The sequence below is a fragment of the Perca flavescens genome, chromosome 23 (genome assembly GCF_004354835.1).
Source record: "Perca flavescens isolate YP-PL-M2 chromosome 23, PFLA_1.0, whole genome shotgun sequence".
Taxonomy (NCBI): Eukaryota; Metazoa; Chordata; class Actinopteri; order Perciformes; family Percidae; genus Perca; species Perca flavescens.
Window position 1 is genome coordinate 7,166,614 of NC_041353.1, and position 16,900 is coordinate 7,183,513.

Genomic DNA, 16,900 nt, shown 5'->3' on the forward strand with positions numbered 1-16,900 from the left:
TGTGCTTTTTAATAATAATCTATCATGGGAATAATGTTTGTTTATGGATAGAAATTGTAAGCATGTGGTCACCAGCCAGAGTTAGACAGGTATTCAGTAAGAAATCACTTCCTGGAAAAAGAGAAGTTACATCCCATTGCTGTGCAATTTTCTGTACCCTTTCAAACCAGCGCACAACTCCTGCAGCTTTTCAGGGGGAGAGGGATTTCTCTCTTTGTGAAATCCACTCAGCCCTGAAGAATAAGCACTTTTCCTCTCTGACTTTGCACAGTAGAATACATAATGGCTCATTTTTCAAGCTGGATATTGTCAGCCCAGGAAAATACAGAGCGGGGGATGTTTAAAGCGCACAGCCTGTGATAAACATCAACATATCTAAAATTCAAAGTGGCAACTATGTATATTGTGTCAAATAAAAAAGGTACAAATTAGACAAACTGATGATTTGGTCCATGTAGCTTAAAGTTTGAATCCTTCTCATTTCAGTCCTGGTTGATTTGCTGACAACTGTGGTTACTGTTACAGTCCTCGAGCACCTCCTTAGACAGAAATACAACTAAAGATCATCTGTATCTGTTTACAGTGCAGCCAAACAAATTGTTTTTGGATTGTCGATTGTCGGATTGGCTGTCCAAAAAAAATACTTAAAATGAAACCAGCGTCTTTTTTTGAAAACGTTTTCATAACCGATCACTGTAAGCGCTAACCACGGCGACAAATACATTGCGTTTCCTGTAACTGCTTCACAATAAAAGCCAGTTGAATGATTTTATTATGAAGGGTAGGTGCTAACATGTTGGCAGTGGCATGACAACATGGGTATACTGTGCAGGCGTGAACACAGATAGGTATTTGAACCCTGCTGCAATGCACCGTTGTAGTGAATAAATATGTGGCCAAAATCAGCAATAATCTACTTTATAATTCATTATACATGAAAATGTAACTCACCTTATAAGTCACAAGATGTAACCCTAACTGCATATTTTAACCTAACCCTTCATAGCTAGCTAGCTGCTAACTTAAGGGACTAAACTTGCTTAGTATGCCGTGTGGTCATGCAGTTACGTTCAATATCAACATTCTAGCATCTACAAATAAGAAGCAGCAGCAGTAGGAGATGTTGGATTTGCATTGGCAGTAACTCCAGCTCTGATATGCCTGCAGAGGAGTGAACAGCAAACATGGAAGGTGATATTAATGAGATGTAATTAAAAACTGGATTACATGCTGCATCATTCGTTCAAAGGCGGACTACATCACTACCAATGACAACTACTTTACAGAGTACAGAATGCCAACCATTAATAGAATCAAATATTGAGTTTGGTTTCATGAAAATCTTAAAGGATTATAACTTTAACAAAGTCCATACTTTGAATACTTCCTGTGTGGTGGAGGCACACCCAGCTTCAGGAATGGAGGGCCCCATTGTTAGATGCCTGCACTGTATTACATTTCGCAGTTTATTTGCCAAGTGGCTTCTCTCTGACCCAAAGGGCGGCTGCCGAGCTGAAAGATGAACGCCTTTCTCTGTCACACCTGGTCACAATATGTCAGTACAGCCCCTATAGATCCTATATGCCACACACACACACACACACACACACACACACACACACACACACACACACACACACACACACACAGGAAAACAGGCAAAGTGTCATGACAGATGAGGGAAAGTGCAAACGCCCAGAGCATCAACTGCCCAAATCTGCCATCGGCGATCCGCTCTCCTCGCTCCGACAAAGATATGAAATACGATGAGCAGGTAGATAATGGTGACTTCAAAAGTAAAAGACTCATTCGTCCACCTCAACAGAATTAAATTATGGATATAGTGATGAATGTTGCTCTTTAACAGCCTCTTCTATCATCCATTAATTACCAAACAGCTCGGGTGTGAAATTGCCCTGACTACCTGCTCCGTGTGGCCGCTTAACTTTCAAATGATCTTGTTTATTTTTCAGATACTGAGCTAATAGCTTAAAATTGACTTCAATTTAAACAATTGAAATGCGTTGATCCCGAGCAGATTTTAAACGCCTTATGTGGGGACACAGCGTCTGAACATGAAACACCTGCTTCATGTTGTCCATTTGTTTCAGGTCTGTGCTGTGATATTAGAGGGGGTCCTTGTAACATGTGTACATTAACCTATCATTAGCACATTATTTCTTATTATGAACGTTAGTGTAATTACTGTAAATAAACAGGGCTACCGCTGAGATGACTAGCAGCCTCTATAACCCTTACATTAAAATGCCACAGGTGCTATGTTCAAATACACTGAGGAAATCTGCATATTGTCATATTTTGGCAGTAACCTGATTTCTGAAAACAGGAAACCTGGTGTCAATGGGTTCTGCAGGAACCGTGCTACATTCCTTTAAAACAAAAAAACTGTTCTGGTCTTGCTCGCAGCACTAAAGCTAAGAAGAGCTAGAACTACTTACGTGAAAATGTCACTGTATCACGCTGCATCTTTCTTCCAAGTTGCCGTCACAAACAGTGCTAAAGTAAAGTCAGATTGACTTTAATGGGAAGCAGCAATAGTAGGTAATGTTCAGTGTGCATTAGCAGTAACTAAATACAGCTCTGACTGGGACCAAGGGTATAATTTACAAACAGTTTTAGTTTGATTTACTCACTAAAATCGCTCTTAACAGCGCCCTCTTACTGTCCAGCCACCAATTAAATTATCAATTATTACAATGCACTTACAGCATTAAGCTTTACGAGCAGCACTGAGTGCTTGCAGACTGGAGGAAGCCCCAGGTTTCGACTTTCATTCATTGGTAGAGGTTGTACGCAGCCAAGTGCATAAAAAATGAAAAGTTCTGTCATCCGATCCACACTGACTCCGTCTTCCGTAAACGTCTCTGCCGAAGCTGTGTGGACAGCGGCTGGCTAACCTGCCTTTACCAGGCTGCAGCAGAAATTCACTGAACCAAAATGTATTGATTCATTGATTGTATTTCCCAGCCCACTGTAGCGAGTGATTGGAATCTGCCAGTAGTGAAACAGACTCAGACACTTTGGGAGCCTTGATCAATCAATGTAGAGATGGTTAATACGTTCAAAACACATATACAGCGGGGTATTTGTGTGATTTAAACAGCTGTCTATGCAGATTACGCTTCACTAAATGAACAACAAAAGACTTGAATCGTAAAAAAAAAAAAAAAAAAAAAAAAAAAAAAAACGTGGTGGGTCTGACTGATACATTTAATCAATTGGAAGTGTACCTTGACATATAAAAACGCTTCTAAAAAAATGCTTTCTATGTGGACTATCTGGAACAAATTACAGCACTTTCTTAAAATCAACTCAATTGTTCTTGGACAATTTAGAAATCTGGTTTTAAACCTGCAAACTTCTGCTTGTAACTGCTTTACATAGTTGTGCTTTCTTTTGCATCCTTATTCTCCTAATTTATTCATGAAATCATTTTCCAATTTAGAATATCTTATTGTCTTTCTATATTTCTTATGATTGTATTTTCTGTGTTGTCGTTCTGTTTTTGTCTTTGTAATCTGACTCGATATTGAAAATGAGCGTCGCCCCTCAATGATCTCTCGAGGATAAATAAAGGTTGAATGAATTATGATATATTATTTGCTGGATTGTTATTTTATAGCACCTGACTAAGTTGTAAAGAAATAAGAAACAAGGTAAGCTGGTGCAGAATGTACACATTATTGGCTGCTGTCCCCCTAAAGTCCCAACGTAATTACATCCTAAAGCACACGTGTAAATGTTTTCTCAAAAGAGTAAAATCACCACAGTGCATTAGCAGATCACTGAAAGTCCCCTCGTTCTTTGCTGCCTGGAAATGACCAGATTGTGTTCTTTTATTTTTTTATTTTCCTCTCATCTCGTTATAATTTATATCATAATTCAGCATGGCTCTCCCCTGGTGCTATTTGCGGTTGTGTATCCATTATATTTCCTTTTAGACCACCGTGTTTTTGTTTTTTCAATACATGTGCTAAGAGGAGGACACATCATTTCCACATAAACAGACAACCACACTACATCTGCCTGAGATGTAATAACCACTGGAATGTATTTATCTACAACGCCCTTGTTGGAACATCGACATCTTTTATTTCATCAGTGGCTAGTTGATGTTTCAGGAACCCGTAGGAAAGACTTCTGTTAACACAGCAGTCTCAAGGAATAATCTGCAAAATCACCTAAGAATTAAACTTATAACTTTCTATATCTGTCCAATACCTGCTTGACGGCTTCAGTTTAAGCTGTACCTTGAAATATAAATATAATAAACTACAGTGTTGGTTTTGGTCTTTTGATGGGATTTACATAGACTATCACCAAACCTATGCTTTAAACATATGCATAAATCAGACTGGCTGAGGACAGGCTGATTATACACAAACTGCAATTTAGATGACAGGCAACTGTTTGTGCAGGTTGTTGCACCTGTTTCTGATAAACAAACTAAAGTCTGTGGGTGGAAAAAAAGGATCTAAATGAGATGCAAAAGTTCCAGCAAAATCTGCTCCTTTTATTTTCTAGCAAAGGCAGATGGTAGAACATGCTAAAAGTAGCACCCTTAATGCAATCATCATGAACTTGATAAAGCAGATTCACACTCATATAATTCAGTGGCTCGTACTCTGCAGATCAATCTGTTCACATAATGCAACATGAGGAGTAAACTGTGCCACAGAAATCCACTGAAATCCACTAAATGACTGCGAGAAGCTGGCATCAACTGCATTACGAGCCACATGTCAACCTTTGGCAGTGTTCGACTGGCCGACCCTGGAGGTGAGGTAGTACAGCTGAGGCAGCGCGGCGGAGGGAGTCAAACACACGGTGGATTAAACCGAAATCAAAGAGCAGCCTGTGCTTCTTTTTTCTGCCTTCTGGTCCAAGCACGTGAACAGAATGTCCTGCACTTGGATGCTAATGACACCTTCAAAGTGTGCGTCTGCCACACCGCCGACGTTAATGATTTTCTTTTCCACAAGGTACCTGCAGCATCCCTGTATACAGTATTTATTCTTTACCATACAGCAGACAGAAAACGTTTGCGGCTCGCAGGTTAACATAGTAGAGCATTTAACTGCTTAAGAGCCAGATATTACTCCCAAGAGTTGGTGGAAACCAAACTAAAGCTAAAAAGAGAGTGAAAAGTTGACTTAGATTGAATACAACTCCAAATGAATGTTAATGTATAGCTCAGGTTACCTCATGTGTTCTCCAAGTTAAATGTGAGACTTTTTAGGACCTTTTTAAAACCACTTAGCAAACCGGCAAAAGTATAAGGGATACAATGGAGTTTGGACTTTAAGCCCTATATAAATAATTATTTACCAAATACTATAATTTAATGAAACATTTTATTATAATACTCATATTCATATATAATACACAATAGCTTTGTGAGGTGTGTGTGTGTGTGTGTGTGTGTGTGTGTGTGTGTGTGTGTGTGTGTAGTTTTTCTTTTAATCTTTAACACTCGAGAAATATACTTCAGCATATGATATATAGCTAAAATTAGCATATTGAATGCATGTTGCACAATGCTTGCACACAGTGGCAGTTCTATCTATTGTTTTATTTCCGCTGTCATCATAGGTAACATGAAATCCAAAATGTTCCCACACACCAGACTTATACGATGCTGGCGCATCCTCCAACTCTGGGCAGCCTTCCTTATCTCTCCCATTGCTCTCTACACGTGACGTGACCTGCAGCACTACACACTCCACCTACATCCATGCACTCCACTTGAGGAGCGGTGGCTCGGCTCGCCGCCTCTCAAAATTTTACGAAAATCTTTTAAACTGACCTTTGTCGATCAAAAAAACAGACAGATTCAGCAACTGCACGGCCTATTTCTCGCTTAAAATGTTTTCAGAAACATGTTTCGATGAACTATTTTCGTAAAATATGAGATCGTATTCAGAACATAGAAAGTACGAGACGCCATGACAGTCTGTCTTTGAATTTCCGGAGAAAACAGACCCACGTGACGCGTTCGTCCAATCAGCAGCCGGTTTTTATTTTTTGGGGCGACAATACCGATTTGCGCCACCTGCTGTTAAGGAGACATATTACACGCTCAAGTCGGTGTCAACAGTGGTCACTACGGCAGTAAGTGGTTAGTGCACATTCAAGCCTGTTTTACAGTAACAGCAGCCGAGCTGGCGCATGTATATGTGACGTCATGAAATCTGTGACTATTTATACCTGCGATGGTCGTGACGCTAGTTGCAGTCTTCTCCTGAACAGAGGTGGCGCTAATGAGGAAAGGCTACCAATGTTGCTCTTTCTATGGACTAGAAGAAGAAGAAAAAGGTAAACAACGGCAGAACTGGCAGCAGCATTGCCGTCAATGCTTCGATGTGATTCACTGACCTACTTCGTCGGATCGAGCCTTTCATTCACCATAAAAGAGCTCATCTTAACCCGGTAGGTTTACCAGAGAGACCTGCAGTCACTCTGAGAGTCCTGGCATCCGGTTGTCGGCGAACTCATTCAGGCCTCCTGTTTCCGCTTTGTCGCACACCGCTGAAAAAAAAAGAGCCGTGCGCGACCTCGGCTCGCGCGCCATAAATCGTCATTTTGACGTCACGATGTCGCGCGCCACCTTGGATGCGTCTAGTATAGAACGGCTTTAACAGTGTACTGACGAACCGTGCGACGCACACACGCTCCGCACCGAGACAAGCGAACCGAACAGTTCGGATGTTTTTTCATGAACCGTACCACCCCTATCCCCTAAACCATGCACCAAACATAGTTAGCTGTAATGTCACTTACACACACACACATACACACACACACACACACACACACACACACACACACACACACACACACACACACACACACAGTTATTTTGACGTTATGGTATTTATGTTATGGTGTCCTATGAAAGGACACAAAAAAAGTAAGAACTTTGTTAATGGAATTCGATACTTTTAAGGCCTTATTTTGAATTTTAAAAGTTAGTCAGTTATTGCAGGTTTAAAAAGGATATTCACTGCACCTTCAAGTGTGAAGTAGGTGATTAGTTAGCCCCCGTGGCTAACTAACTGGGGGACAAGAAAAGACTACAAATTCTTGCTTTAATCGATGATGCATAGTGAATCGTTGGTCTTTAATTTGCTTTGGGGGTGAAACAAACATTCATCCAGGACAAATGTGCACGGACAGGAACTCGGTGTGCAGATGCCTGGAGGGGACAGGATGATCTAACATGTGACTGTGGAGAGGGCGAGGACAGGGGTTGGAGTGGAGCTGGAGGTAGTGGGGGTGTCACAGTTAAAGGTGGAGCCCTTTCTTTCAAGTTGAGGTTAAAAGCCTCTGAGGCGCTGACCTTGGATTGAAAGGTCTCTGGGCGGCGTGACTCATAAACAGGTGTTAGAACAGCTGTAACAGAACGGTTCCTCACTGCAGCCTGTCAAAGGGTGAGGGAAGGGAGGGGGGGGGGGGGAGGGGGGAGAGTAGGAAGGCAGTGGCTTGGCCTCAGCCCACAGGGACAGGGAGCGTGCATTCCTTCACACTAATGGGGCTATTTGGCAAACAGTTATGGAAATTATTCCTTGAGATGATTCAATGTGCATAACAATCACTGCTGCGTTTAGAATATGCTCGACGCTGAACTTAACATAGTGCTGTTCATCAAACATTAGTGTCAATGTGATTGAGAGCCAATTACTGTAGCCTTAAGTTGCTCATATATAATGGGGCAATATTTAATATCTGTCAATTTGACTATTTTAATGCCGTTTAAGGGTTAATAGGACTCTTGAGCAGGGCAGAAAAGAATTAAAGATTTAAATGTAGTATTTAAATAGACCATTAAGGGTCACCTTAACTCTATATTCCAAGTACAGATTATTAATAAAATTCTGCTAATAGCTCGGTTAGCGGCTCCTTGTACTGAGGAAGGCAGGTTAAATCTCAGGTTTGAGGCTACACTCAATGATGGTGGCTAATATTTGATCTTGAAAATATCAGTCTAAACCTGTTTATGCACCTGCTACATATTGAATAATATTTGAATAAAATGTCTGTGATCCCCTTAGGTGCAATATATTAAACTGAAACTGAAAACTGAACTGAAACTCGTCAGTTGCATACATTAAATGCCAGAGGGATATCAAAGGGAGGAATTTAATGTCAACCCTGAACTCTCTGTGGACTGTCAAGATATTGGTAGGATTTCACTCCAGAAATCTGATTTTCCGTGAAGATGTTTGTGGCCAACTGAGAGTGTTACTGCGTCCAAGTTCATCGCAATTAAAACACTCTTCTTCAGCAAACTATGCTTTATTTCCCAAACCTTTTCAGGTTATCTTGCCTTCATCAGAGTGGTAACCCAAATTGCATTCTCATTGAGGCATTGTATTAGTTTGGATTCTCTCCAACTTGGTTAAAATTCTGTAAAACTCACATTGTATATTATGCAATGTGTAAACTGATGTTAAAAGTGTACTCACTCAGAATCCCACTCTCCAATTGGGTGGACACACACTCAAATTTACTAGCTGGAATGTAAAGGGACTGAATCAACCTGTCAAGAGAAGCAAAGTTCTTCACCACCTTCAAAGTTTGGGGACTCATATTGCTTTCCTACAAGAAATGCACTGGAAACAGATAATCGCTCTTTTGTGACTCTTTTGGGTTGGTCAGATGTATCCCTCACATTACAGCTGTAAGGCAAGGGGAACTGCAATTATCATACACATATATATGCCGTTTATTTTATCAAAAACTAAACTGGATTAAAAAATGGAAGATATGTCATAGTAACAGGTAATCTCTACAATACCCCAGTGATCTTAGCCAATGTCTATGCCCTCAATTGGGACGATGAACATTTTTTAAAGTCCTTTTTCTCTTCTTTCCAAGATATGCAATCTCACTGCCTCATTTTGGGAGGTGACTTTAACTGCTGGCTTAATTCTTCTTTAGACCGCTCCTCTATGAATATGAAGCCTCAAAAAAATCAGCTAAACTAATTAAGTCTTTTCTAAAAGAGTTTGCTCTATCTGATGACTCCTCCCTGCCTTGTTCTCCTGCACCTATAATCCCATAGTTATCTCTGATCATGGCCCTGTGACATTGGAACTTAACTGGAAAAGTCATATAGAGCCACGTCCACCATGGCGTTTTAACACCCGTCTATTGTCAGATGATGACTTTGGAAAATTCTTGTCCACTCAAATCAATGTGTTTATTTAGATAAATAAAACTGAGGACACTTCCCCCTCTACCCCATGGGAAACATTCAAAGCATACACCAGGGGTCAAGTGATCTCATATGCCAGCCATGAGAAAAGTATAAGAGAAAAGAGAATGGCAAATCTAATGTCTGATCTCACAACTTAATGAAAAATTACGCCTCTTCTCCTTCCCCAGATGCATATAAACAGAGACTTGTATTACAAGCTGAATTTAATAACTTGTCAAGCACTCTTGCTGAAGATCTACTTTTTAAATGTAGATATGCTCAGTACGAGCAAGGAGATAAGTCCAGTAAGCTGCTTGCTCACCAACTGCGCCAAAAATCCTCAGCTCACCAAATTCTAAAAATAAACACACACAGGCACTACAACTGATCCACAATTAATAAATGATCAATTCAAAAACTTCTACAGTCACTTGTACACCTCTGAGAGTCAAAGTGGGCTGTCAGAGTTGGACTCTTTCTTCAGAAACCTTTCCATACCAGGCCTGGATGCAGCCTCAACATCAGGCCTGGAACAACCAATCACATTAGAGGAGATTTCTAGAGCAATCTGTGCTATGCAAAGTGGCAAATGTCTTGGCCCAGATGGCTACCCCGTAGAATTCTATAAAAACATTTCAGAACAATTGGTCCCCCTCTTACTTGAAATGCTTAATGAGTCTTTTACTACCAATTGCTTACCCCCTACTCTACAGCAAACATCTATCTCCTTACTATTAAAAAAGAACAAAGACCCACTTCTCTGCAGCTCATATAGGCCCATTTCATTGACTAACGTGGATGCTAAACTATTCGCTATGGTGTTTAGACTCAATCCTGCCAAAATAGACAGTCTTTTTTCAATGTCAGACGTTTATTTAATATTATGTATGCCCCCCCCTTCACCCACTTGTTCGAAGGCTGTTGTCTCCCTGGATGCAGAGAAGGCCTTCGACTGAGTGGTCGAAGGCCGAAGCCTTTTTTCTATACATATAAATTAATTTCCTGGGTGAGGCTTTTATGCTCCCTCCCCTCTGCCCCCGTCAGAACTAATAATATAAATTCTGAATACTTTACTCTCCAGCGTGGTACCAGACAGGGCTGCCCCTTATCTCCTTTACTTTTTGCAATCACCATTGAGCCCCTTTCTATAGCTTTACGTTCCCATCCACAAATCTCTGGAATCTTAAGGGGTGAGGCTAAACAAAAGGTGGCACTGTACGCGGATGATCTGCTCCTTTTCCTCTCCAACCTCAGTTTATCACTGCCAAATGTACTTTCCACACTGGAGGCCTTTGGGGTAATTTCAGGCTACAAAGTCAACTATGACAAAAGTGAGCTATTCCCTTTGAATGCAGCTGGGCGCAACTTCCCATCACAAAAAGTGCCATTTAAAGTTGTTTTTAATAAATTCACATACCTAGGTATTCAAATTACAGATACCTTTGAAAACCTCTTTAGAGCAAACTTTGAACCTTTGCTTACTAGACCAAACAAGATCTAAAGTGCTGGTCCCTGCTTCCCCTATCTGTAGCTGGACGTGTTAACTCTATTAAAATGAATATTTTACCAAAATTCTTTCTTACCTCTTTCAGTGTCTACCAGTCTACTTAACAAAAGCATTCTTCCGTAAACTAGATAGTTTGATATCAGAGTTCCTATGGCAGGGACAGCATCCAAGACTTCGCAAAGTTTACTTGGAAAGACCAAAGTATCTTGGTGGTCTTGCTCTACCCAACTTCCAATACTACTATTGGGCTACTAATCTGCGTGTGATGTACTACTGGCTGCAAGCCACCGATCCAGAACACACTGCTGCCTGGCTTAGTATTGAAGTGGCTTCTTGTAAACCGTCCTCTCTTCCGGCACTCTTATACTCTCCAGGAAACTCTCCTACCGTATGATACACAAAGAACATAGTGGTTAGAACTACTCGTAAAATCTGGAGTCAATTCAAACTTAATTTTGGCGTTCTTCCCTCATTGTTTCATGCCCCTATTAAACAAAACCACTCATTCCCCCCATCGCTGATGGGCAAGGCCTTCTCTGCATGGGTGCAAGCAGGTATCACTTCTTTCAGTGATTTGTACATAGAAGGAACCTTTGCCTCGTTTCAGCAGCTGACAGCAAAATCTTCCTTGAAAAAAGGTAATTATTTCCAATATTTACAGAGCCTGAAATAGCTGAAATTCCTAATTTCCCCCCAAAGCCACAAGATACACAATAAGACATTTCTGGAACCAGTTCTTAGAGAGAAGGGTTTCATTTCATACATGTATGGTAGATTTTTTTCTGAATACAATCATTCCTTGTCTTCCATTAAGACACTCTGGGAACAGGATCTTGGAGTTTTTGATGAGGATATTTGGGAGAGAATCTTGTATTGTGTCCATTCCTCCTCTTTCTGTGCCAAACATAGACTAATACAATTAAAAATTCTCCATTGCATTCACTGGAGTAAAGAGTAGCTCTCTAGGATTTACCCTCACATAAATCCCCTCTGTGATTGATGCCAACAGGCTATAGCCTCCTTAATTCAGATGTTTTTAACTTGCCCAACTCTCCATAATTTTTGGACTGAAATTTTCAATACCCTATCTGGAATGCTGCCCTCTACCCTAGTGGTGCCTAAATTCAAGGCTGACTTTATAGCATATGCCACCCTATTGGCTAGGAGACTGATCTTACTCAGATGGAAATCCTCCACTCCTCCCACAGTTTATCACTGGCTGAGAGATCTTTTGTCCTACTCCGCTAGAGAAGATGAGGGCTACATTGCAAGGTTCCACCACTAAATTCTACAAAATATGGAATCCTTTTCTGGAACATCTGAAATCAATTCAGTTCCCCTCTGCCAATCTGTAATCTGCACTGTATAATTCTAGATGTGTGTAGTTTATGTGTGCTATAAGTAAGTTGAATTAACATTTAACGTACACTTCCTCTAGGATCGTGTCATTCACAAAGGCCTCTTTTTGTTCGTTCTTGCTTTGTTTTGTTTTGCATTTTGTTTTTTCTTTTCCAGGTGTCTTTAATTGTAATCTATATTGTGTTTATAAGTGTCTAGCATGTGTAAGTGTATTCAAGTCCGAAAATTTGACCCAGAATTTAGACAAATGAGTTTCATTGAGTCATGCTTTTTGGGTCTTATGGTTCTAATGTTGTCATTTGTGCATGGATATTGTCATTGTATACTATCAGCTTGAAAAGAAAGAAAATAAAAATAATATTAAAAAAAAAGTGTACTCACTCAGTTCTGCGATGCTGCCCACCCGGGTTGCGAGCAGCGACTGTTCCAGCGTGCGGAGCTCGGCCTGGGTGTATCCCTGACCCTCACCCCCCCTCCCTAAGCGCTGCTGGTCCCTGTGCAGGTTCAAACTCTCCGGCAGGCTCAGCACACCTAGACACCCAGACAGGGCACAAGGTCAGAAACTGGAAACATTTATGCATCCTTTTTCGATGAAAATTACCAAAAGCTTTCATCTGCAGCTTTGCTTTTTTGCTGATGTCAAATGAATAACCAATTCTGTAAAATAACAGGGGAATATAAACTGTAAGAAAGTCTAGAAAAGTTTGGAAACACACAAATCAGCACTTAAAGTTAACTATTCAAAACAGAGTTGGTAAGCTGGGTGAAAAAAAAAAAAACATTCATTTCACATGCAGCAGAGAGCAGACATTTGTGTACATGATTAAACATGGAGACAAAGTCGCAGGTTAATAGCATACTGAACTGTAAATCTTAATTTCTTGGTGAAAACATCACAGCTGGTATCATGAATATAAATTTCAGACTGAATGTTTTAATGAATGGGATGCTGATTTATTTTGTCTCCGGTGATGTGTACTGTAGCTCACACAAAGGTTTCTTTTGAAAATCAGAATTACATGATTGGAAGTGCATAATTCGAGCAGAATCGCTTACCATATTTGAAATAAATTGTATCTACAGTGAATTATGAGGCTGTACGCTCGACTTTTAGTTCATAGCTTGAACTCTAATCGAGCCAATTAGGCTGCGAGCCACATTTGTTACTTCAAAGCTGTTAATTCAAAGTGCAAATTTGAGCATAAACAGTGGTGGGATGTGTATTTTGCTTGTGATCGCAGGTGTGTTCTGTGTTTTTGACCTCCCTACAAACTAGGTGCAGCAGTCAGATACTGTTGGCTGGAGAGGATTAATCCATTTAGGTGGTGTTACTGCAGCCAGGCTTTGTTTAGCTGCAGAGAATGGCATTGTGACAGATGGGATATTGAGTTTTTTGCTACCGGAGAATGGAAAGCAACACCCTGCCGAGTGCTAATCCTAATGACATGGCGCAGGGGGATACGCTGTTTCTCAACAAACAGTAATTACAACATGGAGGAACTTAGTCAATGTGTCTGTGTGTGATGCCAGCACATAAGACAAAAGACCCACGCAGCGGATACAGTGCAGCAGGCTCAGGAGTCTGGAGTTTTCCCTCCAGCTCCAGATTTCTCCCACCATGTCCTCTTCCCAGTGTCCAGCCCATGAATTCCAGTATTCCCTGTTCCCTCTTCCTCCCACAGCCTTTCCGGGGAGGTCAGCTTTATTTGGAGCCTCCAATAATGATTACAACAGCTTTTTCTATAACTGTTTAACCACTGAACAGTATTGATGGAACAGCTGGTATTAAGGTGTGTCTCAGATGGAATTTCTTGAAACAAAAAAGGATGTTTTTGGTCTGCAGTGTTGTAGCATTTCTATATTCCAAAGAGAAGAAAGACTGCCCTGGGAGCAATGATTTGGTGATTTTGCAGGAATGAGAAAAATGGGCTACATTTTGGTTGTAAAGACAACATTATGTCGACATTTACTGCTGTTTCATGATCATATTTCAAAGTGTAGTTTGGAGCTACTTCACACTAAAATATAGTCATTTAAAATTCTCTTTCAATGGTTATATTTAACCGAGACCTTTTAAAAAAAAAAAAAAGAACATTCATCCACATGTAGCCCAGTTAATCTTAACACGTCCTTTGACCTGCAAATCAAAGTTGCTGCTTTTACACAGATTTTGAGGAAGATAATTATGAATAAAAACATGATTCAATGAGTTTAGAAAGCTAACTTCGGACTAATGCATGCTTTTCAAAACAGAAGGTCAGAGATCAAGAGGAAGTCTGTGAATCTGCAAGTCAACAACACATCAGTGTTGCTCTGCTGCAATATGCTCAGCGCTGCAAATGTCTAAGGAAAGCCAAGGAAAGAAAAAGTAAAAACGTCTAAAAAGAAGACTTCAGAGTGCCTGATGGGAAACAGAAAAGCAGGAAATCCTCCAGCCTTGGTTTACTATCAGACACTCTTCTGTCCCAGAGTGAAGCAGAGAAATCTCTTCTAATTATCAAAACCATATTGGCATTCATGGCTACCTCTGCTGGAATACTTGTGTGGCTTCTTGGGGTGGGAAAACAAGTCTGAATAATTCACAGAACTTTCTGTAATCAAGGCCTCCCATCTTCTCCCCCCGCCAACTTCCCTCACCCCCAACGTTTTCTATTTTTTCCCCACTGACCTTTCTATTATTTTTAACATAATCCTGGGGTACCAGGGAGCCCTTTGCTGAATTATTCATCCCGTCAGATCAAGACATATAAACAAGTCTGCAGCTCTCTCTTTCCCCACCTCCCACTTCCTCTACATGTTGTTATCTCTCACCCGCACTTGGCTTCTTCGGATGGGAAAAAAAAAGAAGTAATATTTGATCCTATGTGCTGTTTGTGTAATAAACATCAGAGGTGAGAAAGAAGCCAGTCTGGCATCTTGGAAACTAGGGGGGGGGTAAGAAAAAGAGGAGGGGATGGAGGGAAGTGTGGGTACTGACACAAACGTCGGATTAAAAAATGACAAGCAACATGAGACACTAAAGCATTGTAGGCATGTTTTATGACCTCATATTTCTGAGTCACTTCAACCACATCTTTCTGTGACCTCCGAGGCAATTGGATGAGCTTGGCGGTGTATATACGTATACTTGAGAAACAGTCTAATCCCAGATAAACAGATATGAGCTGCATTTTCTATTCTGGGGCTCCCTTCATCTCTTCTCCTGTCGGGCAGATGAAGACGGAGACTGGGTCATGGGGACAAGGCTACTTTAAAGCTCCAAGCGATGTACCAAATTCCCTTGAGTCATCTCCGCTGATACTGCTTCTTGTGCAAGTCATCATAAATAATGTAGAGAATATTGAGCCGTGCAGGTATATGCACACAACAGCTGTCTGTATGTGAGAAGAGATCATTTGAGGAAAAGGTTTGGAGTTCGGAATTCATTTTTTGTAGAGAAGCAGAGGGACAGACAAAAACAATTGCCATGGCCTAGAACAAAGCACTTTATATAACTCTCACAGCTTGAGAACAAATATGCTACTCTTTGATATAATACAGCTTAATAAAGCTGCTGGCGTGTTAATGAAGCGACTTCTCAACCATGTTTTTGATGTTTACATGAGTCTGATGAGCTGGAAATGGTTTGAGAGGAAGCACCACAAATATGGCTCTTTTTATTTTTGTGTTGTTGTTTTACAGCTATTAAGGATGTACTGTGAAAACACAGACAGCAAAGGGTTCAGCTCAGTTCATGGTTCCAGTTATGTTTTGAAATGAGTCTCTCTTAGTCGTATCATACGGTCAGTTGCTTGTTGCTAATGTCCACAAATGTAGATCAACTGCAGGGAGTCTTGACCCGCATGTTTGCCCCTTTTACCAAAGCTCAAAAATATTGCCTCATAACACCCTTAAAGTAATAGTCTCGACATTTGGAAAAGTATCGCTTTCTGAGAATGACTGAAAGTTAGACGAGAAAATCAATACCACCATCATATCTGTGCCATAAATATAAAGCTATAGTGGTTAACTTAGCTTAGCAAAAAGACAAAAAGCAGCAGAAAAAAGCTAGCCTAGCACTGTCAAAAGCTAAAACGAGCTCCCTTCTAGCACATGTAAAGCTCACTTTTTAACACATTATACTGTATGGTTTGATTAATCCAGGCTTTAGAGGTGTTAGTTGGTGTATTTTATACCTTTAGAAAGAGCCAAGCTAGCCGTTTCCCACTGCTTTCAGTTTTTACGCTAAGCTAAGCTAAGCTAACTCCTGGCTGAAGCTTCATATTCAACAGACAGATACGGGAGTTAGGGCTGCACAATTAATCAAATTTTAATCACGATCACGATTTTGTCTTCCCATGATCAAATGCAAAGCCACTCTAGCATTCCATAAACCACTGTGTGATCGCGTGCCTCCATGAGCCAATCGGAGTTGTTCCCTGCACCGCGCAGCTTAGTTTATAGATGTAGACAGTCACAGAGAACAGAGTAACGTGAGGAAAATTCCACAACAGGTAGCAGTTGGTCATCATAAGCTGGTCACGATGTTTACCACATTACCAGTAAACGCAACATTTTGTCCTGTCTGTTTTGTTTTTCAGACAACGGCAGTGACTATAGTGCTAGTTTGTGTCTGTTAGCTCATAGCTTTAGCAGCAGACTGTTTGACGTCCCGCTGTTGGAATACAGTCACACTTCACCGTTTAGCTGTCAGCATTTTAGCTGTATTTAATCCAGTTACTACTGTGGCTAACAGTAGGCTAACGTTACCTGCTGTGTAACGTGTTATTAGGGTTTGCTGTAGCTAACAGTAGGCTAACGCTACCTGCTGTGTA

The 16,900-nt window shown here is 40.7% G+C and overlaps 1 protein-coding gene across 2 annotated transcripts in view; it reads right to left on the reverse strand.

The window, feature by feature from the left end:
- The window catches only part of btbd11a (BTB (POZ) domain containing 11a), a 203,454-nt gene that overhangs the window by 49,180 nt on the left and 137,374 nt on the right, over positions 1-16,900 (reverse strand). For both annotated transcript variants that reach the window (XM_028570170.1, XM_028570171.1), the window contains exon 2: positions 12,468-12,617. In XM_028570170.1, the coding sequence (XP_028425971.1) occupies positions 12,468-12,617 (150 nt within the window). The remainder of the gene's footprint in view (positions 1-12,467; positions 12,618-16,900) is intronic.